The sequence below is a fragment of the Trachinotus anak genome, unplaced genomic scaffold, assembly GCF_046630095.1.
Source record: "Trachinotus anak isolate AG129_WGS33_773 ecotype Australia unplaced genomic scaffold, CSIRO_AGI_Tana_v1 ptg000032l, whole genome shotgun sequence".
Lineage (NCBI taxonomy): Eukaryota > Metazoa > Chordata > Actinopteri > Carangiformes > Carangidae > Trachinotus > Trachinotus anak.
The window spans coordinates 2,541,939-2,567,663 of NW_027273883.1; the positions used below are offsets into that span (position 1 = coordinate 2,541,939).

The following is a 25,725-nucleotide window of genomic DNA, read 5'->3' on the forward strand; positions in this document are numbered from 1 at the left end:
ACGAGTTCTGTTTTCCTACTGGCTTGATTTAAGACATAAGTAAATGACAAAGACAGGCCACAGGTATGTCATGTGCTGTGCTGTAGTTTTCAGGGTTGGTTAGGTGACGTAGAAGTGCTATCATTTGGCATGTAAATGGTACCAGACACGTATTAGAACACCTTTTCTCTGCATGACCAAAGGGTTTCAACACATGGCAAAGATCCACTACTACAAATGAACAGGGGAGAGAATCAGTGTTCAAGAGAAAAAAGAAACATGTTGGTGGGACATCCCAAGCCTCTCAATAAAAAATACATTTAAAAAAAGCAAATCTCTCATCTCAATTTTGTCTTTGTCTTATTTTTATATTTCCCTCTTTGGGTGATGAAAACATGAAATGTAATGGTGTCATTTTGGGAAAAACTGCACCATGAATCATCAGTCTTTGCTCTGTAAAGAAGGATGTGCAGACGGTTATTTTTGGTACTGAAGCAAAAGTCTGACTTTGATTATGACACACTTTTGTTTTTTATATCATATGTGTCAAGTGAATTTATGGTTGATTGTCCTTAATCAAATTTGTGTGCAAACCATAAGCACATCTTTCATTCAACCTTAATTATTGAACAAATGTGTCACAAATAATAAATATTAAAACAACAAGAAATAAAGAGAGATGCAGGAAGGAATAAGAACAAGAGTAAAACAGCAATAAATGTGTTTCATCACAACAATTAGGGATGAAAATAAAAACCAAGTTGTAAGATCTACTCTTCAGTCAGATCTGACCACAGCAGGTACAAGTGTAGTCAGAGCTGGGATCAATTAAAACTTTAGAATCAGCCAAAGACACTGCAACTGTAATTTCTGTTTCCCAATAATATGCAATCTGGGCTTAAATGCTGCACATTTTCTGTTGTGATAAAACATTTTCAAGAGAGAAATCTGCAGTGTTGGTCCTCGGTCATCCTCAGTGAGCTAAGCTGCAGTGACTCCACACACACATAATTCATCAGTCAGGAACAAAGGGTTAATCTGCAAAGTGAGGGAATAATTTAGTGGAGTTATTTTAGTAACAGAGCTTCTTAGTTCTACCATCTGCCTACATAAGACAAAGCAAGATTACAGGCCCTGGAAATGTTTTCCTAGTAGATCCATTTAAGAGAGTAATTTGTTGATGATGACTCTTCCTCCTCCTCCTCCTCCTCCTCCTTCTCCTCAGTGGCATTAATCACCCCTCATACTCAAGCCCTGAGGAGACCATATCTAACGAGGACGCCCGCTTTCTTCGGCTGTTTGATCCCTGAAAGTGAAAGTGTGTTAATTACGTAGAGACAAACCCCATCTGGATTTGAGGCATTAACCCCTTCCTCCATGATTGCTACACACTCATTAAGCCTTCAAGAAAAAATAAGGACTAATGAAGACCGGTCTTCATCACAACAAGCAGAGACTTGATTGCATAGCCACTTACGTCTCTCCCACATTTTATAAAATTACCAAATCATTATAAAATCTCAAACAGCAACAGACTGCTGAGCAAAAAAAAAAAAAAAAAAATGTATGAATTGATCAGTTCTTTATTGAAAATGTTTTTTTTCCCATGTATTTTGATGGTTATTTGTGATTTATGACGATCCGCGTGTCACTGGTTTTTATTCCACTTTTCATATTCATTCTCCCTCATTATAATGTATGTGTACATATATATATATATATATATATATATATATATATATATATATATATACACACATATACATATACATATACACACACACACACACACACACACACACACACACACACACACACACACACACACACACACACAGTTTAACATTAAATATTAAATGAGACACAAGATGTTTGAACAATTTATTTTGTGAGAAGTAATCCAATATTGTGTTTCAAAATACTTTCAATTCACAGATGATTGTGTCAATCAGTGAACGCAGCTATTAACAAATAAATTTAGGCCAATTTAAAATTCTATTGGATTTTGTCCAAATGTCCGAAACACAAATAGTCTCAAGAAACCAACAGTAATATTTCTATTCTAACTAAGTTTAATATGAAAAATAAAATCACAGAAAATCCCAAACCTAAACTATTAGGAGATAATACATACATTAAAAAAAAAAAAATTATGCTCATGCATTGTTTTGCATGAAAATCCTTTATCTAAAATAAAGGAAATAGTAAAACTAAACTGGTTTGCTATAAAAATGTAACCCATTTCTTTTTTAAATTTCCTGTCACATGGTCTCTGGCTCTGAATGAGTCTGTCTTTGGTTTGGTTCTGGCTAAATTCTGTAACCATGTGTTGGCCTGGTTTAGGGGACAATTAGACAGCATTTCTCAGGGGATGGACACATCATTTCCCAGTGCAGCCTCTGCACAGGCCTGTGGCACGGGGTAAGGCAGCTCTGGATCGCCCTCTAGTGATCAAAGCTGCCAAGGATATAAAAATGTGAATTTGAGTCTTTACATAAAAACAGACATTTAGCAGTTGACATGAGCACAATATGGGTGAATTCTAATTTTCTTTTTACAGTAATACTCAAGTGCTAGGATGTTAAAACCTCAGAGTGTGCTTGTGTGGTTCTGTGTGTGTGTGTGTGTGTGTGTGTGTGTGTGTGTGTGTGTGTGTGTGTGTGTGTGTGTGTGTGTGTGTGTGTGTGTGTGTGTGTCTAGCTGTTGAGCTTCTCAGCCTCCTCCGTCCTCACAGTGGTCAACTGGTCCTCATGACCTTCCTCCTCTCCAGGAACCTGGGACAGAAACAGAAGGAGATACCTGAGTTTTATAGACTTTCCTAACCTTTTGTTGTCTCTTCAGATATTTTATTAAAAAGATAAAATAGATTAAGATTAAACTGGTTTTAAGAATGGAAAATACCAGGAGTGAATTATTATTATTTGATGTCATTTATGCAGGCAGAGGACAGAGAATCATGGGAATATTACTATAAAAAAAAGGATATACTAAAAATGTAAGAAATACTTTCCAAGTGTTAGCCGATGTTAAAATGTACATTTTATCTTCCTTTATCTTTAATCTCTCAAATTGAGGCTCATGTTCTGTGCATTTATGAATCCCCAGTTCAAGAGTCTCTGCTCTATTTGAAGTAAAATGATGTAATAAATCACTGGAGAGGCACCAATCCCCATGTGGTTCTACTGAATGTACATTATAGGCTACTTTATATAGCACTTGAACGCCTACATCGTGCTCATATAGACATGAAATCAAAAGCATGAGGAGCCACATCCATGTTGCACGTTGCATTGTGGGAGAAAATCAAAAATGACATCAGGCCAAAGTGAAAAGGTGTGACATCATCCAGGAGGGTTTGTAATCCACCTGGTTCATCAGACAGTGGTGGTAGTTTGCTCCACCTGGTGGTCAGACAGTGCTACTGCCTGGGGAAAGCCCCGGTCACTGACACCTCGACTGTTGGCGCAACGTCGCCATCTTATGGATTTAAGTTGAAACACCAGCAGAAGAAGTCTAGAGATAATATTTCAGCTTTCACTTCACTTTTTTCCCCTCTTTATTTCAGTTTGAAAGATTCAGCAAGGGTCAAAACTCAGATCATTATTTAACAATCCTAATAATTTTCTATAAGTTTCCTTATAGAACTCTGTAATTTAGTCCTATATCTGTATATGTTGTATTGCATGTTTGCCTGAGGACTTGTTGATCTGACCTGTTGTGCTCTACAAAGACTTTCTGAGTTCACGCAACAATTTGATTGGGGTTTATTCATCAGTATCATACCAATAAGCTGCCAAATTACACACCTCTGTAAAGGAAATGTCTGAAGAAATTATTTGGAAACTATTACAAATAGTTGAAAAAGTGTTGCTGATAAATTGGTTTATTTTATGGGTCCCTAATTTCATTATAACTTCCTGAGAGGACTCTGTAATTTGGTTCTAATTACAGGGAGGATAAGAACTGAAGAACTGCTCCATCTAAGCACAAATACATCTTTATTCAGCTCCAGTTTATTATTGGAAACTTCATTCACAGTGTTCAAAAATGTCAGCTGACCTGCTGAGCTCTGACTGAAGACTCTCGCGGTTATTTTAGCAATTAATTGCAACTAATGAACTGAAACCGAGCTGCCTTTATTTTCTTTGTTGTTTCTTTTCAGGGACAATTTGCAGGAAATCATTCAGAAATTACAGCCTTCAAAATAAAGCGTCTGTGCCACCTCACCTCCCAGTAGATGCTGTCCTCAAAGCAGATGGTGTCGGGAGGGGCACCAAAGATGGGCAGCTTCAAAATGAAACCTAACACAAGAGAAGAGAAGTCGTCATTTAAAGTGATGGTATTTCATATATGTTATAAATTTATATCTTCACATATCCTGAGGATGTGGTGATAATAATAATAATAATAATAATAATAATAATAATAATAATAATAATAATAATGTCCTTATAGGCGGCATATATGGCGACATTGATCTCGATGTAGGGACATAGTTGGGACTTTATCTCAATGTGTTGTCATGACTTAAATACAAATATTATATGTACTCAGATAGCAAAGTACATCCAGCCCATACTTGGGCCACATGCTTGTTTTGTTGTGGCCCAGTACGCACCTGGTTCCACAGCCCAAATCAGGCCCTTAAACAGCAGCGTGTCATGAGACTTACCGACAATGAGGCCCCCCAGCAGGGCGATGCCCAGGGTGACAGCGAGAGAAATGATCTGACGAATCCCCTGGTAAGATGCAGTAATAGATCCATTCGCCACATCAGGGAAAACGTCTGCCAAACTAAGACACACACACACACACACACAGTCAGCTGAGCTTCAACTCTATAAACTATAGACAGATGGCAGAGGTTAGTCTGGGTGAGCTACAAAAACACACACAGGGGCAGATACAATAGCACAGATTCACTGGATTTTGCATTTGCCCTTGCATGCACTCTGAGGAACGCTGAGATCTGTCCGTGTGGTTAATGTGATGGTATCTGTGACTAAATACACTCCTGCAGTCAAACACTTACAGAGATCAACTTATTCAAACAGCCAGTAGGAGAGAAATGTGGAAACTCAGGACAAACCACTGCTTGTGGTTTTTGATCTCAGCTGAGTTGAGGCTTGTTGAAGTTGCTTCACCTTCTCACCGCACACACACCACAGGCCAATATCACCTCTAATCTCTATTTAAACACTCTCACTGTGTGGGGTTTATAAATCAGACCTGAGGCGACTCTGAGGCAACTCTCAGTTACAGATGAGACAGGAGAAAAGGCCTGGGGGGGGGGGGGGGGGGTGAATGAAATGTTTACCCGTCTCCATAAATGTCCACCGTCGCCAAAGCGGCCACGATGGATCCCACTATCGCGCCCAGGACGCCAGGCATGCCGTGCAGGTTGTGAACCCCGCAGGTGTCTTGGATCTTGAGTTTGCTCTCCAGGACGGGCTGAGAGGAGGAAGAGGAGGAGAGGAGGCTGATCATGTGGCTGTGATGGTTTTGTAGATGAAACAAATGGTCTGAAATACATTTTTCTCTACAAACTAATGAAGATTTCACCCACAGCAATCAACAGTAATCATAACCCCCGACCTTTACACAAAATAATCTTAATAAAAGTGGCTTTTAGTGGAAATGAAATCCCACACTACAGCCACTTAACTGTCTTCTTAGTGATATTTAAATATGGTATCTGTATTAGACGGTATTACATCTGATTAAATGTATGACTCTGTGCACTCTAAAATATCCCAGAGGTGTTAATGCAGACAGGCTTTCCAGGTTTTTATCCCTATTACCATTACAGTCGTATTAGAACTGATCATTTCACAGCAGAAACTATCGAGAGCTCTGACTGATGCTGAATCGTCCTTACTGAGAGGTACTTGAAGCCCAGGACAGAGATAATGCCGGCCACGAAGCCGACAATCATGGAGCCAAAAGGTGTCAGCATCATTTCACCAGCTGTTCCCGCTGCAACTCCACCAGCCAGGGCAGCGTTTTGGATGTGAACCTAAAGAGGACAAAAGTATGAGATTTGAGATTCTACTTGTTTTATTATATTGACTGGCTCTGCAGAGGAAGCTTTGAAACATCATTTAAACCTTAATGGTGAGAAATAAAATGTACTTAAAGTATAATCAAATGGTTGACTGAATAAATAGTGTCAAAAAAAAATACAAATATAAAAATGTCGAGACTTGAATGCGGGACCTTGGCAGTGGCTCCTTGTCACTGACTGACTTGACCAGCTGCTTTAAATGAGCTAATCAGCAGCTCAGAAAACACAAAACACCAACAATTAGAGACACACAGGTGGACAGAGTGAAGAAACAATGGTTATTTGCCAATTTTAAGTATTGAACTTAAAAATCAGCACTTCAGATCTCCCACATGCTGCACATGAGGTTTTTAATGTTGCACTTCTGAACTGATCAAAATCCCAGATGAGTGACTTCACAATTACAACAAACCACACACATCTGAAATCTAATTTTCCACCATAAAACAAGTCACAAGTGTGCATTGGGAGATCTCTGAGCACAAAACTTATTTTTTTGCAAGAAATTATATTGTGTAGAGAAATCATTAACACAGAGACTAATTTAATGTGAGCCAAAAAATAAAAAATAAATAAAAAATAGCCTGTGCCCTATAAAGTATAACACACAATAGCAACTCCCTCACTCATTCTCTGCTCTGTACCTCTGTGCCACAGTTTCATCCATTCTGAAAATCAGTGTGTGTCTGATGATTTCTTTATTCTCCAATTTACTTGCTAACAGATTAAATTCTTGTTTATTGTTCTTGTTTAACTGCTGGATGATGATGTCTCTAAAAAATATAATTCCTGAGCTTGTAAAGAAACTGAGAACCAAAGAAAAGAGACATAAACATGTCTGTAAACTTAGACTCAATCAAACATTCAAATGTGTATTTTCTTGTCTTTGGTTTGTAAAACTTGGAATCAGCTGTAGAGGAGCGGATTAGATGAGACGTTGTGAACTCAGCAGCAGGAACTTTTAAACTCTGAGCCTTTTGATCACATGTTGCAGCCTCTTTCACACCACAGGTGGAATGCATTGGAGACAAGCTGATTCTATCAGCTGATTAGCCTGTCTCAACTATCAACAGGCTAGAGGTAGGGCCACCACTCCCTTTGTCAAGTGTCTGCAGTGAATCTGATTCTTTCAGTTTTGATTACCATCACTGCAGGAATGTACCATCTTGATTTCAGGATGATTTACAGTTGACAGCTGAGTTTGACACTGTTGGTACAAAGTTTGACTCACATGAGCGTTCATGTGACTTAGCCGCAACTTGAACGTACCATCAGGTAACTCGCTCATCATCAGACCCAACCTGCTGACAGGAAGTCAGGACGTTACAAAAAGCTATCTTAATTCTTGTCTTTTCAAGCACTTCTGTGTCAGAGCTTTTATTTCACCTGCTGCTTTTTATTTGAACCTTTTCATCAACTGACTTTTGAACTTGATTTGATTTTAGAAACCACAGTTCAGTTCAGAAATGATAACCCCGTGTCCTCACCATGTCCAGCTTGCCATCGTGTGCTGTGATGGCAGACATTGCGTAGGTGGACAGGGTGCAGGCTGCCAGGGAGTAGTAGGTGTTCATGGCCGTGCGGTGCTGGTCGTCTCCGTGAGCCGTGATGGCAGAGTTGAAGCTGGGCCAGAACATCCACAGGTAGAGGGTACCTATGTGGAGGTACAACAAGAAGGAAAACATATTCATGATTTATCACGATAGATGGAAATTGCCAGTAAATTGCCAGTCTTTGACATTTTACACCAGGAAGAGAACATGCAGAGATGCATTGTGCCACTAGATGGCAGCACAAGCAAGGATTCTCAGCCTGTAGTTACTCTTCTAAGTAAAAAAAAAAATTGACTCTTTGAAACAATAAAAGTATTTTTGATTGACAAAGAAAGGTCCGGCTTTGGAGGATGTTTACCAATCATGGCGAACAGGTCAGAGTGATAGACCGAGCTGTTCCTGTGTTTGCTCTTGTCCAGGTTGGGCCGGTACAGGACTCGGGCCACAATCAGGCCAAAGTAGGCTCCAAATGTGTGGATGGTCATGGAGCCTCCAGCATCCTTGGCCTGAAACAAAGTTAGTTCACAACTTGTGAACACAACTGTGTTAAGTGCATGGGTAGAGTTGATGAATTCAGATGGAAGAACTCATCAGGGGTTTCAGTCTGAAGTGAGAAACAAACAGCAATAATCCACAAGATCATCCAAAGAACATGTCACGTCAGCTGTGTTTTCTATTACTCACCCCCACAACAGAAAGCACGATGAACTCATTGACGGCGAACAGTGTGACCTCGAACATCGCCATGATCAGCAGCTGGACTGGGCTGGTTTTACCCAGGACAGCTCCGAATGAGATGAGCACAGAGCCAGTGCAGAAATCAGCGTTGATCATACTGCAAGAGACAAAGTTCAGTAAAAGACAGATTATAATGTTTATAATGTCTGAGGTGTTGCTTTAATTCAATGGTTATTTTTGAGGTTGTACCATTTCTAAGTCCGTGTTGGTGATGCTCTTCTTCTTTGCTAATTCAAGTAAGTTTTTTTTTAAGTTTTTGTGACCTAATCAGGACCAGTTTAGTACAAAATATTGTAAATCACACTGACAAAAGTAATGAACATGGTATAATTTATTCATGAAACAATCTGTGTGTGAGAATCTATCAAAATCTAAAAATTTAAAGCTGCACACACAAATATTTTTATATTTCCCATGGATCAAATGTTTGTGTGTAATGGGGAAGGAGTCTCTCATGGTGACAAATCTACAGAGAATTATCACTTGTATCATTAATAGTCCCCATTAGCTTCACCAACTGTTTTAGCACCTTTTAGCAAATTGTTTTGGTTCTATAACAACTGCTTGCTAACATGTAATAATGTCATTTTTGTGTTTGCAGCTTGTCCCACTGCTTTAAATCCAAGCTAAGAGAGTTGAAGAGGCCAAACAATCACTGCTTGACGAGCCATAAACATTGTTGAAGTAAATCTATCACTGAAGACAATGTTAGCTGAGTTGAATCAACAGCTGCTCTGCCCCCTCAGTCATAGCTCTGGCTTTGAGTCTGTCTCTTTCATTTTGTCATTTTCGAAGTGTCAAAGTTAAAAGTGAGGATGATGAGAGAAAGTGATTTTTATGTCTTTGTGTGTGGACTTTCCACTATGCCTCAGGGTGTCATTAAGATGAATGAGAGCTAAGAACAAACAGAAGTAGTTTGTGTGTGTGTGTGTGTGTGTGTGTGTGTGTGTGTGTGCATTCATACATGTATGGTTTACACATACCTCTCCACTCCGATATGGATCTTGCCTCCATGCATACCGTGGAAGAAGCCCTGCATGAGCGTTGCCCACTGTAGGGCGAAGGCTGCAATCAGGAAGTTGAAGCCCACGCTGCTGAAGCCGTATCGCTGCAGGAAGGTCATGAGGAAGCCGAAACCGATGAAGATCATTACGTGCACATCCTGGAAACCTGCACAATGTAGATGGTTTTGGTTTTATCGATTAGATTGCAGCTTTTTTTTTTAATTTTTTTATTGACTCTCATTGTTATGCAGACAACAATCAGCTCTCCCCAGGTGTTGCTTCTGATGATCCCAGCTCCCTTTTCTGCCTTGAAAACTGCATCTTCTAGATTTTATCAGTGTATTACAACTCAGACAAGAATCATTGAGTCTGTTTGGACTATAAAATGTATAAAAATTGTGCCTCATGTGACGTCTTCAAAATCGTTTTGTGCAACATTCAGAGTCTCATATATAAGAATTACTAAAGGTCCCATACTGGATAAAATGAAATATCCACGTGTTTTTGATAATGAAGCAGGTCTAGTTTTCATATTAATATTGTGAAAGTAGTAATCCACAGAGAAATGCACAAACTTGGCCTTAAAACGAGCCATCAGGGCTTCTGTAACTTTGTGATGTCACAACAAAGCAGTTACCACCCTCAGCCATGTCCCAAGCCTGGTCTATCCGGAATCCCCGCCCAGTTTTTTCCTGATATCTGCAATATTTTTATTTGATCACTCTGAAGACGACGCTGTTGTTACTAGAGCTCCTGAGAGAAGCCCGAGAGAGGAGATGTAAACTACACTGAGATAGTTTTTGGTTCTTAAAACCACAAATATATCTTAGATCTCAAAACTTGAAATATGACCTTTTAAAGATGAAAAAAACACAGATGTTAAAAAAATAATAAGCAGCAATAGCAGAGTGCTAATGGCATTTCAGTGAGAATGCAAGTCGTTTAGATCAACCTCATATCCTCTCCTCAAAAGCCTCCATCAACAAAAACAGCCGATCAGTGCCAACAACTGAGTCACTCCAGGGCTTTGTCATTGAAAACAGCCTCTTCCCTGTAAATGAGCACAGTTACATAAGCTTTGAGTAACAGGGACTTCAGGTTCAGCTCTGACTTTAAGGAATTAAAGAGTGGTATTCATTTTTAGAAACTCATTACTTCAAAATTAACCTATACAATAATTCTCTTTTCAAAACGAAGCTGGTCCACCGTGTGAAAGACCCGCAGCTACATGGATCTGAACTTTCTCATCTTGTACCCTGGTGTCTCCTTCCACCCTCATTTCTTTGTTTCACACAGTTTGTGAGCACTGCTTTCTAACTCTTGTTATTTGTCCCGAACTACCACACACAATATTGCACTGTGCCGTGGCTGCCATCACCATGGTGACCGTTAATTGGCATGGCCCGGGCTGGAGGTGTTGCCAGTGTCCCCGTTGGCATTTTGGCCCAGATACTGCTCAGCGACATCCAGGAGGACACTGTACAATCAAAGCAAGTGTCTCACAGTCATTGGGTGTTTGTTAGAGCTCTAATCGTATTTTATGCTTATGTTTAAAGTTTATTTCAACCATCATGGGACAGTAAAACTCTCTACTGAAATCTGAACAAATTGATTTATTAGTTGGGTCTCAAAAGAGGACGGTTACACCTAAATAAAAAAAAAAACAAAACAAAAAACAGTTGTGAAGGTCTTATAGTTACATATTTACATTTTGACCACATAGTTATTTTCTGTTATGGAAACAATTGCTGTGTCTGCTATGATGCAAAATCAGAAATAGTTGTATCTTCTTCTGTGAAGCCATCTTGAAACTTCTGAAACAACACTAAAATGTGAAATGAATAAGAGCATGTCCACTAATCAGATTTTTAATTACACATACTTGAAAATGAAAGTTTTTTTCTACTCTAAGGATCTAAACTGTGAGCTCTCAGCCACAGGACAGCCTCTTCCATCACCTTCAGGTGATCTGTTGTGTAAGAAGGACGCATATTTTCACCTGCATTACCATGCTTATCTCACACGCACATATAGAACACACATTACATTGACTTTATGGCCACCAACAAACAGTGGATTTACAACATGCACATGATCCTCACTCCACCCTGCCCTATAGATGCCCTGCAAAGTGTGAGCCTGTCAGTTTATTGTCTCTTCCAGGCGTGCATTAAGCGTGGAGAGTTTCGGTTGTGTGCACACAGCACTGACACATGAAGGTGATCTTTTGTTTCAATTCCCATGACAATGAAGGTGTCAGGTTAAAGATTATCTGAAACCATTAAACCTAATGGACCTCTGCACTCAGCTCTTATTTTTCTAACCTCAGACAGTCTGTTACCCTCCGAGATGAATCAGGTGTGTCAGAAATAAAGGTGAAAGTAGTCTGACATTATCTAAATGAAAACAACCCATTATGCCATTTAGGTTAAAGGACAAGTGCTATAACAACAAAATATTAAACCAAGACTATGTGTCTACAGCCAAACCAGTTAGCGTTAAATGCTAATGTTAGCATGCTGACATGCAGTTGCTATGCTAACATATTGATGTCTAGCCAGCTTTGTGTCAATAGTTTTATGTGTTAGCATGCTAATATTTGCCATTAATCACAAAGTGCTGATGGGGATGTAATTAGTTTTGCAGGTATTTAGTCTTAAACCTGCACAGAGAAAATCAAAACTATGACCTGATGGTGGCTCTAGATGAAAAGTTATTACTGGTCATTCTGTGAAAAACATGAATGTCTGAACTAAATTCTACAGTAATCCATCCATCAACTCACATCCACAAATGTAAACCTGTTGGAGGTGGGGATCAAAATTTTATGGCAATACATCCAGTGGTAGATATTTAAGCCTGGCCCAAAGTGTGGACTGACTGACATCCCAGAGCCACGACTGGTGTGACTGAAAATAAAACTTCAAAATGAGTGTTTTCTGATCAGCCACATGATCTCCAGTTATTCAGATTGCAAGCCAGATTTTTTTGCAGCAGCAGTTTAACAAAGCCACACTACTTCCTGTATGTTTTAGGGTGATTGAACTGAATGATTATTTTTCTCTTTCTTTTGTTATTTTTACAAGAACAGTCTCTAAAATTCCTGTGTAACATGCTTTCCTATGCAGCTATTCCAGAGGTCAAAAGAAGCTTCAGATGACTTCTTCTGCCAACACTGTTACCCCCCCATGCTGAATATAAAGCCTGATTGATTTAATTGGATTTGAACGTGGTGAAATAGTGACCCATGTTTTTCCAAAGTTTCATTTATCTTTCTAGTTTCTAGTTACATCCTGCATCTCCCATTCACTGAAATAAAATAGACAGTCTGAGTTTCAGTGAAGGCATTTTCAACATGAGACAGCATTTAGGTGAAACAGCGGATACTGAAATGGTCATATTCAAACATAATGAAAGAAGGCAGAAGCAGCTTCAGTGTAACAGTCCTCAAAACCCGGCAGGTTAGTTCAGCCTCAGATTAGATGCCACTTCAAGGTGAGGAGTTCAGCGACTGACATGAGGAGTGTGGGGACAACATTACAGTTAATTGCAGTCAGACAGTAGCCAGAGTGCTGGGTGGCCTGTGGATACTACTCCTGATTCCTGCTGCCAGTGGACTTTGGAGCAACTCATTGGTCCTGTGCGGTTATGTTACACATCTTTTACTGGTTGTTAGTGTTGATAATTGTTCTGCATTTTGATTTAAATACTTCATCTACCACAACTGTCATAATACAACCTATGTGAGCTTGTTTTTATGGTGCAAAAATACACACAGCATCAGCACAATTATCGCAGTATTATAAGTAAAAAAATTCCTCAGCTTCATGTAAACTGCAGCTTAATTTTTTGGGAGGATAATGAAGCTTATTGTTTTCTTCCAATTTACTACTCATTACCGGCTCATGGTCATGTGTACACATGCACTCTTGTGGCATGAAATGAAATACCAAACACTCAAAATTCTCGAGACAGTACCAGATCCACATCCAGCACACTGAGGGAAAAAAAACATCTCAGCACTAAGAGCAAATTTATGACAGAGACTAACTTGTTAAGACACGCCCACCAGCCCTCATTCATGTTGGATAAGGTTGGTTTGTTAAGGTGGAACAGTGAGGAGATGAGTGAATTGTAGAAATTAATTTAAGCAAAATCATGTCATTTAATCTGTTTTAACTGCAAATTGAAATAGAAGAGACAGAAAAAGAAATGTGACTTTTTAACTGTATTTAACAGCAAATATACAGCTCTGTAATTTATATACTTGTAAATGGTTTTGCTGAATATTTTCTTGAAAAAAAGAAATCCATATGGATTATCTGCGATGCTTTTTTCCAGTCCACAAATTCCTCAAGGTTGTACTACACACAGGACTTTCAAACCAGCAGACTGGTGTTTGTATCTTGCATCCCTCATGAAGTTAGCTTTAGGCAACACAACCACTTTGGTCAGGGTCAGGACAGTTCAGGGAGGCTGGGATTGGTCTGCCAGCGCAGGGATCAGCGGTCAACCTTTTTTTTTTTTTTTTTAGGAAATTTGCTGTTGTAAAATAGTAGTGCAGTAAATATAACTGTTGAAAACATATGGTATTCAAAATGTCATACCCAAAAAATGTTTTTATACCATTTGAAATTCAAAGATGCGTTAAGAAAAAGCTAAATTTTCATGCTATAAATTAACTGTTGGTTGTTAAATTAGTTGACACTAAAAAACAGCTTTAGGTTTTGTGTGCAGTAAGTGTCAGTGCATAGAAAATTAGTTTTATGGAAGCAGTAATGAGTGGTTTACAGAGTGTAATCAGTGGCCCGCATTTATCCTCCAGCCTCTGATGGGAAAAAGGCTTTTTTTTCTACACCATCAATCCATATAAATCAGGAAATTAATGATCAGCGGCTCGGCCTCTATGGAACAGCAGCAGACTGGAAGACATCTTTATGTAATGTTCACTCACAAAGAATGGGACCCATCCAATTAGGGAAAACACTGCAGCTCAGCAGTTTGTCATCCTTTTACACAGAGTACGACATTTCCCAGTTGAGCTAATGACGCTAACACACACAAAAACCCAGATGTTTTTAATATGAAAATGATTTGGGGGCAACATGCAAACAGGGAATACTTACAGATCTGTAAAAATCACTGAGGGAGCGTGTAACAGAGGGTGAGATTTTGGTGTTAGTGAGTTATGTTCAGCATCGAAAACTGTTTGGAAAGTTGCAGTAAAATGAGATTACTCTTCAAGGCTGCAAAGGATATACATGAGTGAGTCCACACCCAAAAACCAAAAGGCCAAAATAACAAACAGGATAGACCAGGATTCAATCTTCAGGTGTGAAAAAATTACCATTCCCTGATTTACTCATTGTAAATCGCTCATACATGATTTTTGGATTAAGAAATTTTGAATAATATGTTTTAAATCAAGTCAATCAAGTCTTAGAATGACATCATGGGGATTGTAGTACAATTATTTTGTAAAATAAAGGTCAAATTGATGGTTTAGTTCTGTTGTGATTAATTAAAATCCTTCCTTGACACAAACAAATACAAAGTTTGCTAAATTTTCACTACATTAAAGAACCCATTCCCATCAGGTTGGCAATGTATGACTAATGTACAAGCTGCTACCACTGAGAAATCTTGCTTAATCTAAAGGCTGTTACTCAGATTCAGGCACAGATTACAGACTGGGAGTTAAAGCCCTCACTGTAACCTCTGACCTCTGACCCTGACACTCCAGACAACCACAGGACACTCACTTGGGTAGCGGTAGTAGAAGTCATTGTCATACTCAGAATGACTGGAGTTATGCCACTCCCTTGCATCCGTCTCATGGTCGTACTGCACCAGCGCACCAAAGAGGATGATGAGGATGATCTCCAGGATGAAGCAAGTGATCGGCAGCTTCAGCCGCATGTTGGTCGCCACGTCTGTCATGTTTTCTTCCCAGTGAGGTTTCACGAGGCTCGTCGTTAGAGTTGGGGCATGAAAGGAATTAAAAATCCAGCACAGAAAGTTAGACACACTCTGTCTCTGTCACACACACCCGGGGGAGTCCTCAGTGCAGAGGCTGGTGTGTGTCAGTGTGTGTGTATGTGTGTGTGTGTGTGTATGTGTGTGGAGGTAGAAGAAGAAGCTCACAGAGACACAGGAGCTGTCTTACATGTGTGTTTTTGTTCTGCAGCGTCACACCTACCAGACCTGCCTCCTCCACAAACAAGGCAGGGTCCATTTTAGCTCCGCCCCCCTGCGACTGTGCTTTTTAAGGTGGTCAGGAGTGCTGGAGCTCACCTTAAGAGTCAGGAATAAGTAATGATCCGTGACTCTTTGGCAGGAACAGTTGTGTCTTTTAGTAATTTCTTTTTGTGGTTTTAACAATTCTAGTCCTGTGCAAGTTCACACTTTACAAGAGCTCAAAGTTCAGCTCACACAGATTAAAATGAACTAATTCACATTAATTTCTTCAGTTTTTAAAAGTTCTTTTTCAGTAGAACCTCGTCCAACATGAATTACTGTTTACTACTACACAGTCACAGACAGAGGTAACTTTTAAAAGATAAGAAAAACCAATGTTTTGCAGCTGTGGGTTCATGGTCTGAACCTTTCTTAATGATTTATTGTGATCATCATTCACTCATCAGATCAGATCATCACATCAGATATTTCTAAGCACTGGTCCGATGCGTCAACTCCATGTGTCGTTTCATATTCCTCACTGATGTGGTTGTTCATTCAGACGACGATGAGATTTTTTCCGTTGGAATATGAATTGATTAGTTCATAAAAGTCTTTCAAATGTTCAACAGACTTCCTCCGCACCAGTAACCGTGCTGTTTGTATTGCCAACATTAGACACCACACTGGACACATGCCGGGTGCTGTAAACCTTTGTGTGCTGCCGTAAAACCAAAATAGTTCTTTTTAGTGATTTTCACATTTTAGTGATTTTTTTTTGGTGATTAGCAAACAGCTTTTTTGGTTCAGTACCGCCGCCTTCTGGTGCGTGAGCATCGGTCACGTTCATGTTCATCACTTGCAACAGCATTTTCAATGAATGACATTAGCAGCTGAGAGGCTAAACTAGACAACTTCTTCGCCACATGGCTAGTGTTGTGTAAAATGATTTTAGCTAGCAGCATGAACTCCTGTGTGCGGTTGCTCCATTATTCACGACTTGGCAGCAGCTGGAGTCCCAGGCTTTTCTGTTCCGCCCTGCTCATTACTTGAAGTATGAAACTTTTTTCTTCTTCTTCTTCTTTTTTTTTTTTTGTGGAAATTTATAAAAGCACATCATAATGTGGAGAGGTGCTGTCAGAGGCTGAGACTCATTGAGCAGCCTGGCAGTAGCCAATCAGAGAGGGCCCGCAGGAAGTGAGTGATGAGATGTTTTGTTTCTCATAGCAACAGTAGCAGTTTGATTATCAGCTGTTGTGGCTAAACAAAGAAAGACATCATCGACAAAAAAAGAAAATAAATACAAAGGTCAAGTTCATTGTAATTTAAAAATATGACATTAAATGCAACAGTGCAGTTCTTTTGTGATTCTAATTACATTTTTAATATTTTGGGAATTCATTATTGCCACTGATCTTTTCAGGGGTTTTGTTGATCACACTAAAAAGAAAGATCCTTCACGCATTATTTGCTGCTGTTTACTCAGCTTGTTGAAAAAACCACAACGGCATAGACCATTTACTGTGTCTTTCACAGTCACAATAGAGAAGGGATGAGGGCGTGTTGGTGCCTTTGAGGAGGGGACACTTGAATCAGGAGAAGGCTGTGATTAGACATTACAGGCTCAAAGCTGGGCGAGGGGTGGGGCTGAGGGATACCTTGTGTGCCTCCTGCTTCTCCTCTTCCTCCTCCTGCTGTAAAGCTTGATAAGAGATGTCACTCACACCTGTATCGGCCTCCTCCATCAGTGCAGACGGCCTGTTTTTCAGAAAGGTGAACAAACTGGCAGGAATGTTGTTATGAGTTTGGGGAATTTCAACTATTACCACTTGAGACCACAGGCGTCAAACAGAAGCCATGAACTCTTCAGTCACAGAAGAAGCCTCTGTGTCTGCTCAGCATCCTGTCTGTCCTAATGTCTCCACTAACTGGTGGGATGGTGAATATCAACCTGCCTCATGTTATGTTATGTGACAAACTCTGGACCTATTCTTTTTAAAAAAAAATAAATTAAAGGATAAAGATATATACATTCTATATTTTTTCATTCTCTGCACCAAAAACTCAGTGCTGTGGGCTTAGAGCTGAGAACCATGATTTCTTTCTTCATTTCAAAAATGTTCTAAATATCTGGTCATAAAAATAAAGTTATCTAAGAACAAGAATCATGAAGGTTGTGCAGAATAGAACCTGAGCAGAAAATCATTCATCAACCATCATCATCACAGTATTTGTATGTAGTGTTGTTACATCATGTAACAGATGTAACAAATTGTGGTTCACGGTCGGGACATTCAACCTCTTGACTAAAAGCAGAGCTCCCATCAATTTCTTCTTTTTCTTATGCATTTTTATTACTCTATTTTAATATTGTATTTGTATATACTGTGTTTTTGTTTACATTTGTAACACCTTCATGTTGACCAATGATGTAATAAAAGTTATTATATCATCCATTATGTAATGTTTGTATTGTAACTATTACTACATCATCTTCTTTGAAGTAATATTGTTTTTTGCGATTTATCACAGATTACATAACACGGCACTTTGCTGGGACCAGCAGTTGAAACAAGTCAAATTGTTGGGATTTAAACATTTAATACTTACAGAGCAATTTAGTAAAATATTCTTGTTCATCTCCTCTACAAAATGAATCTTTGACACTTTTTAGATATAGTTTTTATTTCATACCTGACAGCTCCAACCAAAGCAAGAACTGAGCAATAAAATCAGTTCTTCAGCGGTTGATGCAGGTGGAGTCTTGATTTTGGAAGAAACCTGTTTGCTTATGTCACTTTTTTGGATTGATAACTTTCGAGAAACTTCAACTTCAGGCCATGAAAACCTGTATGTCTGCAAACAAGTCTCATCTTGTCTTTTCTCCAGAACTGCTCTTGTTCCTCATCACTTCATCTCAACAGTTCCAGTTACAGGTTTCACTTAAATCAACAAGCCGTCAAGGCAACCTCAGGTTCACAGAAGTCCACAGGTGTAGATTCAAACAACCAGTGAGTCAACAGCACTTTAGGTAATGTACCTGCGCAGTCTTGCAGGAAGACTTGCGAACAACAGGTGAAGACAGTGACCTCTGACCTTTCTCTTAAATGTGTGTAAACAGTCTGGTGATTGATGTGTCCTCTGAAGTCAATAAAATTATGAAAAGACTCATAAGAAAACAGAGGAGGGGTGTGAAATCATGTTAGAAATCAAACGAGGATGGCGCCATCATGAAGGTCCAATTGAAACCAGGGAGCATATTGTTTGTGGAAACAAATGAAATCTGAACCAAACACAACAAGATAACAACACTGTGATGGGGATCAGGGTAAAAAGAAAAGACAAAAACAAAACAAAACAAAGCAAAAAAAAAAAAAACACATAAAAAGACGATCTGATGAAGTCAGTTTGTCTCTAAATGTTCATTCACTTTTATTTAATTAGACATTAAACAAAGTTCATTTATTAAATACAATTCTGAAAATGAATAAGTTCATCCAATATTATTATTTAACATTATTGAACCTCAATAAAAAGTGAGAAAAATAAAACTTTTTGAAAAAATGCATTAAATCAATCATTAAGCGCATCAACAATAATTAAACAGGTGACAGTAAAAAAAGATATGTTCTGAGGGTTCCTATTATGGTTTGGGAGGATATAAACATCAAGCAGTGCCAAAGCCATGTTTTTCTTTAGCCAAGCCTATAAGTCTTAATATATATTCATACACCATGATGAGACATGCTCCATCAGCTAGTAGCAACAACTAGTAGCTAGTTGATACTAAAGACAAATGTCTTAATTTGATGCTATGAGACAAGGTCTTACATTAAAGGAATGTCGATTTTTTATTTATTTTTTTCAGTTTGGGTAATTTGATGATCAGATGATTCAAAATTACATTTTCCATTTCCTCTGTTATGTACCAGAAAATTAGATAATCTGCAATAAGTAATAAGATATAAAAAGAACATGTTGGTGTTGCATGATCATCGTCAATTGTTTGCAATTGCTTGATTGCACATAATGTTATAGCAATGATGTCCAAAAAGTACAAAAATATGACCCCAGTTGTTATAAAGTTAAATTATCCTTCAGATAAAAACAGTGTATTAGCTTTATAGCAATTTATTAGGCTCTGTAGCTCTGTGCAGGAGTGATTACAAGGATTCCAGTTTTTTTCTATTGATGCCAGAGAGATGCCAAGAGTTACTGTCATTCCACGGCTTTCTCAGCTGAGCTGAAGTCTTGTGTGAGTCGCGTGCTCTAATTTCATACAAAGCGTCCCTGTCATTATGACATTCATGTCAGATTTTAGATAACACATAACAATTCCTAAAATGCTTCCAATTCCACCGTAAATGTTGCAATACTGTTTGTGTATCACTTCTTTGTCAAGAAATGTTTCTTTATTTAATACAATATAATGATAATAATAATACTCTATATATTCAGGGGATATACAGCACATTTAGCTGAAAATGCTTGAGTAAAGTTTTGCATGCAGGACTTCAATTGTAATGCAGTATTTTTAGTGTGGTGTTGGCACTTTTTACTTTTACTTACTAGAAATGAGTACAGTTCATCTGCACCTGAGGTTTAGTTGCAAAACTTGCAAAAAAAACCAAAAAGCAGTACAGCTGGTGTGTTTCTGTCCGACTGATGTGGTTTCCAGCTCAACAAACCTCCCACAGGGATGCATCAGACTGCACTGATAAACAAAACATTTTGTCGTTTACGCATAAAAATATGTTGGTTGTGTCACCTGACTCTCGTCGTGGTGAAGTTCATGTGTGCATGTCAGGGAATTTTTTTTTTACTGTGGAAGTGGATGCTTCTTGTCACTCCATCAGTGCAGCAGGCTGTCGCCTGGGCCTCACTGATAACACAATCTCCCAATCTGAGGCAGGAGGGTATCAATACTAACACCATAGAGGCTACAAGAGGCCTGGCACCAGATGAAAAGAGATAAATGCAGGACCGAACCTGCCTGTTACGTAACACGGAGATAACATACATTAGGAAGCTGTTCAGGCACTTCACACTTAACTTGCTAATGTACAGTGGAGGTATTATACTGTACTGTGGGTGGTTTTCAGGGGCCTATACGCTCATTTCACAGTCACTATGTGTGCAATTCAAAAACATCTATCTTATAAAGTTATTTCATCCATGGGGTCATGATAAATTTTCTAAAAAATAAGGCGTTGAAATATCTGTAAATGTGTTCGTTTCATATATTTTACGTTCAAACCTATGACACTGTGACAAAAACAAAAATTCTCAGTCTCAGATCTTGCTCTGGCTCAATACAGAATAAATTCAGTGACTTCAGACACAACGTGCTGATTTACATTTAAAGGAGCTCTCTGTAAATGTAGTTATTGCTACATAGCCAATGTTAGCATCAGCAGCTGTTTACTTCATTTGGTTGATATTTTTATCAAAACCTACAAGTGAGGGACATCACTAAAGCTTCAGTGGCGTAAGCACTAAGTACTACATCTATTTAATATGTGCAAGGAATTCAAAAAAAGAAGTGCACAGTGAAAGGGCACAGTAAGTGCCAGTCAGGCATGTTAGTATGTTTAGGAGAGGAGGTGGTCTTGGAAGAGATGAGTTTTTAAGAGATTATTGAAGATAGGGAGGAACGGCCCTGCTCTGACAGACCTCAGTGGCTTGTTCCACCATCGGGGAACCACAGATGAGAACAGCCTATAACAGCTCTATGAGTGAGTGTAAGTAGATGGTGCAGACCCAGAAGTCACTCTGAAGGCAGAACTAGTGACTTGAATTTGATTCAGTTGGCCATGTAGAGTAGCGCAGTGATGTGTGCCCTTTTGGGCTGATCGGAGACCACGTTCTGGACCATCTGGCACTATGCACAAAGGAAGGCCTGCCAGAGGAGCAATGCAGTAGTTGAGCTGAGAGATAACCATGGCCTAGATCAAGAGCTGGGTGGTGAACTGAGTCAGGTAAGGCCTGATTTTTCTGATGTTGAATAGAGGACTGTGGCACGACCAGGAGACGTGCCTGCTTTGACATATTAGCAAGTTGAAATATTGTGAGTTCAGCATCAAACTTCATTCCCTTACTCAGGAAGAGTTGTCTCCAACAGTGGCGCAGTGGAGCAGTGGAGACAAACCCTTGGTGAGTTTTGCTTCTATTTCTAGTAGCAGCCGGGCTGAAGAAGTCGGGCTCATAGAGCATATTATAACCTCTTGTACTGTAAATGCAACAGTGGCTAAAACTCTTGCCAGGACTGGTGCAGCTGTTAATGCTAATGTTGGCTATGTAGCCGAGCAGAACTTACATATAGCTCCTTTAACCAAAACCATCATCTTTCCCTAACCTTAACCAAAGCAAGAAACTTTTCTCATGGTGACATGAAACTGACCTTTTTTTCTCCATGGTGTCAGCAGCACACTGCCATACAAATGTTTTCCAGCAGCTAGCACATGTATCTTACCATTGTTTCATTATGTTTCACTACATTGATTAAAGCTAACTTTAAAATGGTTAAAACAGGTGATGGGGAAGTGAGGGGAAAAAACTAAACCCTGCTGATAGCATGTTGCAAGAAATCACAATGGATTTCTGTGCAAACAAACGGTTACAGTCTTGTGTTAATTTGAGGTTTTGTGCCATGACATTTTGTGGAGAGAAAACCAGAGGAGCTCCAGGCTAAACAGAGGAAGACAGGTATGGGAATGTTAACTTATCTCTCTCCTGTTTCTGCTTTCAGATCTTATCTACCTGTCTGACTATCACACAGAGCGTCCACGTGTTTCAAAACAAATCCAGCTGGTAAATGATTGGTTGAACAGCCTCAGGCTCATCAATAGTTCCACTTTAAGGACAGCGGGTCAAATGCTTGTTCTACAGTGGCCCTGACAGCTCAACACACTGCAACTTAAGAAAACACATGCAAATAAACAAAACACAAGCAAATTCAGGAAACATGTTCATCAGTTTGACAACACATGTGCTGCAAATGCTCACAACACAACCAAAAAATCACACAAATTTGAATTTCCCCTTGGGAATGAATAAAGTATCTATCTATCAATCTAAATGTGTGTAAATACAACACGAGGGAAATGTTTCCACAAAAAATGAATGAACTTGGCTCGGACACACTTGTTCAATGATTTGCAACTTTTAAAGTTACATGCGTTGAGCAACAAGTGCACATGGATGTATTATAATACATGTGTAATAATACATCCATGCAAGTGCTTCTGAATTTGTTCGTGTTTTGTTGATTTGCGTATGTTTGTTAAGCTGCGGTGCGTTGAGCTCTCAGGGCCACCGTACTGCTCTCGTGTTGGACATATTTCTTCTGTTTGTGTGCAGCCTCAGTATGAACTGAAAAATAAAGTCAGACTTTGTGCGACAGGCAATGAGCAGTTTTCTCAGCATCACTGAGACATTTCATAACACCTGGCAGAGCAGAGTATCTGAGCAGCCAATCAGTGAAGAGCCTGCATGTCTGACTGGACTGAGCAGAGTCACATGTCGCACATCTCACACAAAAATCAGCACACAATGACAATTAGAAGAAAAAATCAATAGAGGAAGCCAAATGACACCTCACAGTGATCACCTGACAACAAACTAAACATCACAAACCTGTAGAGATGATGAGACAGTCACATGTCAGATAACCACATGTACGCAAGACACAAGATGTTGCACTGTAAAAAAAAAAAAGAAAAGAAAGAAAACTCTTATAACTGATGCTGCCGATAGTTGTCTGAGGTTTGTCAGGTGACAATCAACAGTCAACTATCAGCTATCAAACATACACACACACCTTTTATAGAATAAAATAGGAAAGGAAAACACAGTCAAAGGCTCCAAATGAGCAAAGAGGCAAATATTCAATGTTTGAATGTTTTTTTGTTTTTTTATCAGTTCCACTGATGTAGTGAAATGAAATTGCACTGAGGAAGGATTCAAAGGATCAAAGTTCAAATCCAGGTCTATTTAAGACTCCCTAACCTAACGTGTGTGAGGTATGCAAAGACAACAAAGGTGCCCGCATTTACCTGCATGAATAGCAGGAATGGGGGGGGCAGGTAGCCCTCGGTCAGAAAGGGGAGCCTCTCTGAGCTGTCAGGAACATTTACTGTTTTAAACTGTGTGGAGGGCAAATCTGTCACTGTGCTCAGAGACTGTCACTCAGTGTGGGCTCAACAGAGGGGCATCTGTAAGAATGTTAAAAATGTTTTACAGGGGGGGGGTAGAGGTGTTGTCAGAATGTACATACTTCTACCCATGAGGCCACCCTCATGACCCCGACACTTGTCACTCCGTTCTTCAACAGAATCACGCATGGCTGCGTTACGCAAACTGATACGGCATCAGGGCTGCAGACAGGCCCGACCTGCTCTCATATCAGCTCCGCTCATCTGTTGTACAAGAGCAGGAGCGACGTTCAGCCATTCAGCGCTGACAAATGGTGGGTTAAAGCAGCATAAATCTGTTGAAAATAAGGAGGAAGGGGGTCTTTCAACATACTACTTTTTCACAAAAGTATGATCGTATTAAAGTGGGATGATAAGCAGGATCAACACAATCTAAGTGTTTTCCAGCCAGGCTCACTGCTTCGAGAGCATTAACCCCCAAACCCCCAAACGCAGGGCATCAAAAACAAACCCATCAATCACATGGAAATTAAGTGTCAGAGAGAGAGAGAGTGAGTGCTGCAAGGGCCAACTGTGTTTACCTGCAGGCTGTGAGACTTCAGCAGCTGCAGAGAGCAGGAGAGAGAAGAAATTAGTCAAACAGGGAGACAAGGACAAGGACAAGTCCAGAAAGGACTGGGCCTCATTTCTTTAAAGGAAAACATAGTTTGTACTGTACCTGTAAAGTTTGCACTCTAACGGAGGTCAGTTGTAAAAGAATATAACCAACATTTCGTATTTTATTTTGTATTTTTAAAGCTACTGTTTGAAGAAAATGATATAACTCCAACTTCTTATTTTGTATATTTCATGTTTTTTCAAGTACAAAAAAATGCTTTTTCTTTATGACATTTGTACAAAATTACAGCACAGTTGTTCAAAACAAATGGTTGTCAAACTAAACCTGAGTCTGTTTTTCTTCTTTTTTTGACCTCATGTTTGACCCCTGACTTCACTTGTAAAGACAGCAGTCAGGATAATGTGTGGAGCTCATATGTTAATTTGTTTGACTACTCCGTTGATAAAGCATCATCATTATGAAGACCTGCTGTTCATTGGTGGAGCACCCAACATACTGATGCCTACCACACACGGCAGAGGGCAATGTTTGTACTGCTCGGTCACCAAATGACGCAAAAGGGAAGGAAGGAAAATAAGGAGGAGTTAGGAGGTGTTAAAAAATGTCATAGGTGTCAGTGAGAGTTGAAATTGTAAGAAAGAGACCAAAATGAATAATTAGGGGGGAAATAAAGAGAAAACAGAATCGAGACAGCCAGTGTGAGTTTTAAGTGACGTCTGACAATACATATAGATTGTTTTACGGGTGTTACTGGTGTGTCATAGGGTTAAAGGGCGTCAAAACAAGTATGTTTAATTCATTTCATGAGTTTAGATTTTGATATTTCTTTTGGCCTGATGGTGGTGGCAGACAAAAAGTCAGGGGGGAGGTCACATAACAGGGCATACAGTATGATGCTGTGGACCAAAGCGTTTCGATGACCTCTCAGGTAAAAATGCAATGTGGTATGGATCGATAGATAGATAGATAGATAGATAGATAGATAGATAGATAGATAGATAGATGTAGAGACAGTTGGCTGTTGTCACCTCGAGGTGTTTGGGTGAATACTAATTGGAGGGCAAGAAAGAGTCCCATTGATGACGGAGCACAATGGAGAGGCAACACAAGCAAAAACAGAAGAATCCCATTATTTCATCTTTTTTCCGCATTGGACCGTGTTTGTGTGACCGCCGCCTGCTGTCACTGCGTGGAGACGGCCACTCTCACAATGCAGCCCTTGTGCCCAGGGGCCACGGCAGCAGAGGAAACTAGAGCCGACACCGCTTCCTCTCCCACTGCCCCCAGAGCCGTGTGGGCAATAACAAAGATGGCTGAATGCACACTATAGTCCTCTTTGGCAACAGCCTTCTGGGAAAGGCTAGAATACAACAGGCAGGCTTGTTGTCCAGGTTCAGTGATGGCCTATCACTGTACGCACTGTATGCTACAATATGCT

At 39.6% G+C, this 25,725-nt stretch overlaps 1 protein-coding gene and 1 long non-coding RNA gene across 3 annotated transcripts; one reads left to right on the plus strand and one right to left on the minus strand.

Moving 5' to 3' along the window:
* Nucleotides 1-1,846: 1,846 nt before the first annotated feature.
* rhbg (Rh family B glycoprotein) lies at nucleotides 1,847-15,500 on the minus strand. 2 transcript variants are annotated; one of them, XM_071469892.1, is made up of 11 exons: nucleotides 15,101-15,500; nucleotides 9,318-9,504; nucleotides 8,281-8,431; nucleotides 7,955-8,102; nucleotides 7,531-7,697; nucleotides 5,858-5,995; nucleotides 5,297-5,430; nucleotides 4,652-4,773; nucleotides 4,207-4,280; nucleotides 2,712-2,753; nucleotides 1,847-2,436 (listed from the first exon to the last, which is right to left on the minus strand). In XM_071469892.1, the coding sequence occupies exons 1-11, from the start codon at nucleotides 15,276-15,278 to the stop codon at nucleotides 2,431-2,433; spliced, it is 1,347 nt and encodes a 448-aa protein (XP_071325993.1). In that variant the 5' UTR covers nucleotides 15,279-15,500; the 3' UTR covers nucleotides 1,847-2,430. The 2 variants fall into 2 exon arrangements, with proteins under 2 accessions (XP_071325993.1, XP_071325992.1); XM_071469891.1 differs by having other exon boundaries at nucleotides 1,847-2,753.
* Nucleotides 15,501-21,168: 5,668 nt separating this feature from the next.
* On the plus strand, nucleotides 21,169-24,567 carry LOC139613536 (uncharacterized). The gene is made up of 3 exons (XR_011686772.1): nucleotides 21,169-21,493; nucleotides 21,618-21,668; nucleotides 22,264-24,567. It is a non-coding gene; the product is annotated as an uncharacterized lncRNA (long non-coding RNA).
* The last annotated feature ends 1,158 nt before the right edge of the window (nucleotides 24,568-25,725 follow it).

Coding starts and splice junctions, on each gene's coding strand:
- rhbg (XM_071469891.1), bottom strand. CDS start 15,278: ATGACAGACGTGGCGACCAACATGCGGCTGAAGCTGCCGATCACTTGC. Junction 9,505..15,100: donor CTTCTACTACCGCTACCCAA/GTGAGTGTCCTG, acceptor TACATTGTGCAG/GTTTCCAGGATGTGCACGTA. Junction 8,103..8,280: donor TCGTGCTTTCTGTTGTGGGG/GTGAGTAATAGA, acceptor ACTTTGTTTCAG/GCCAAGGATGCTGGAGGCTC.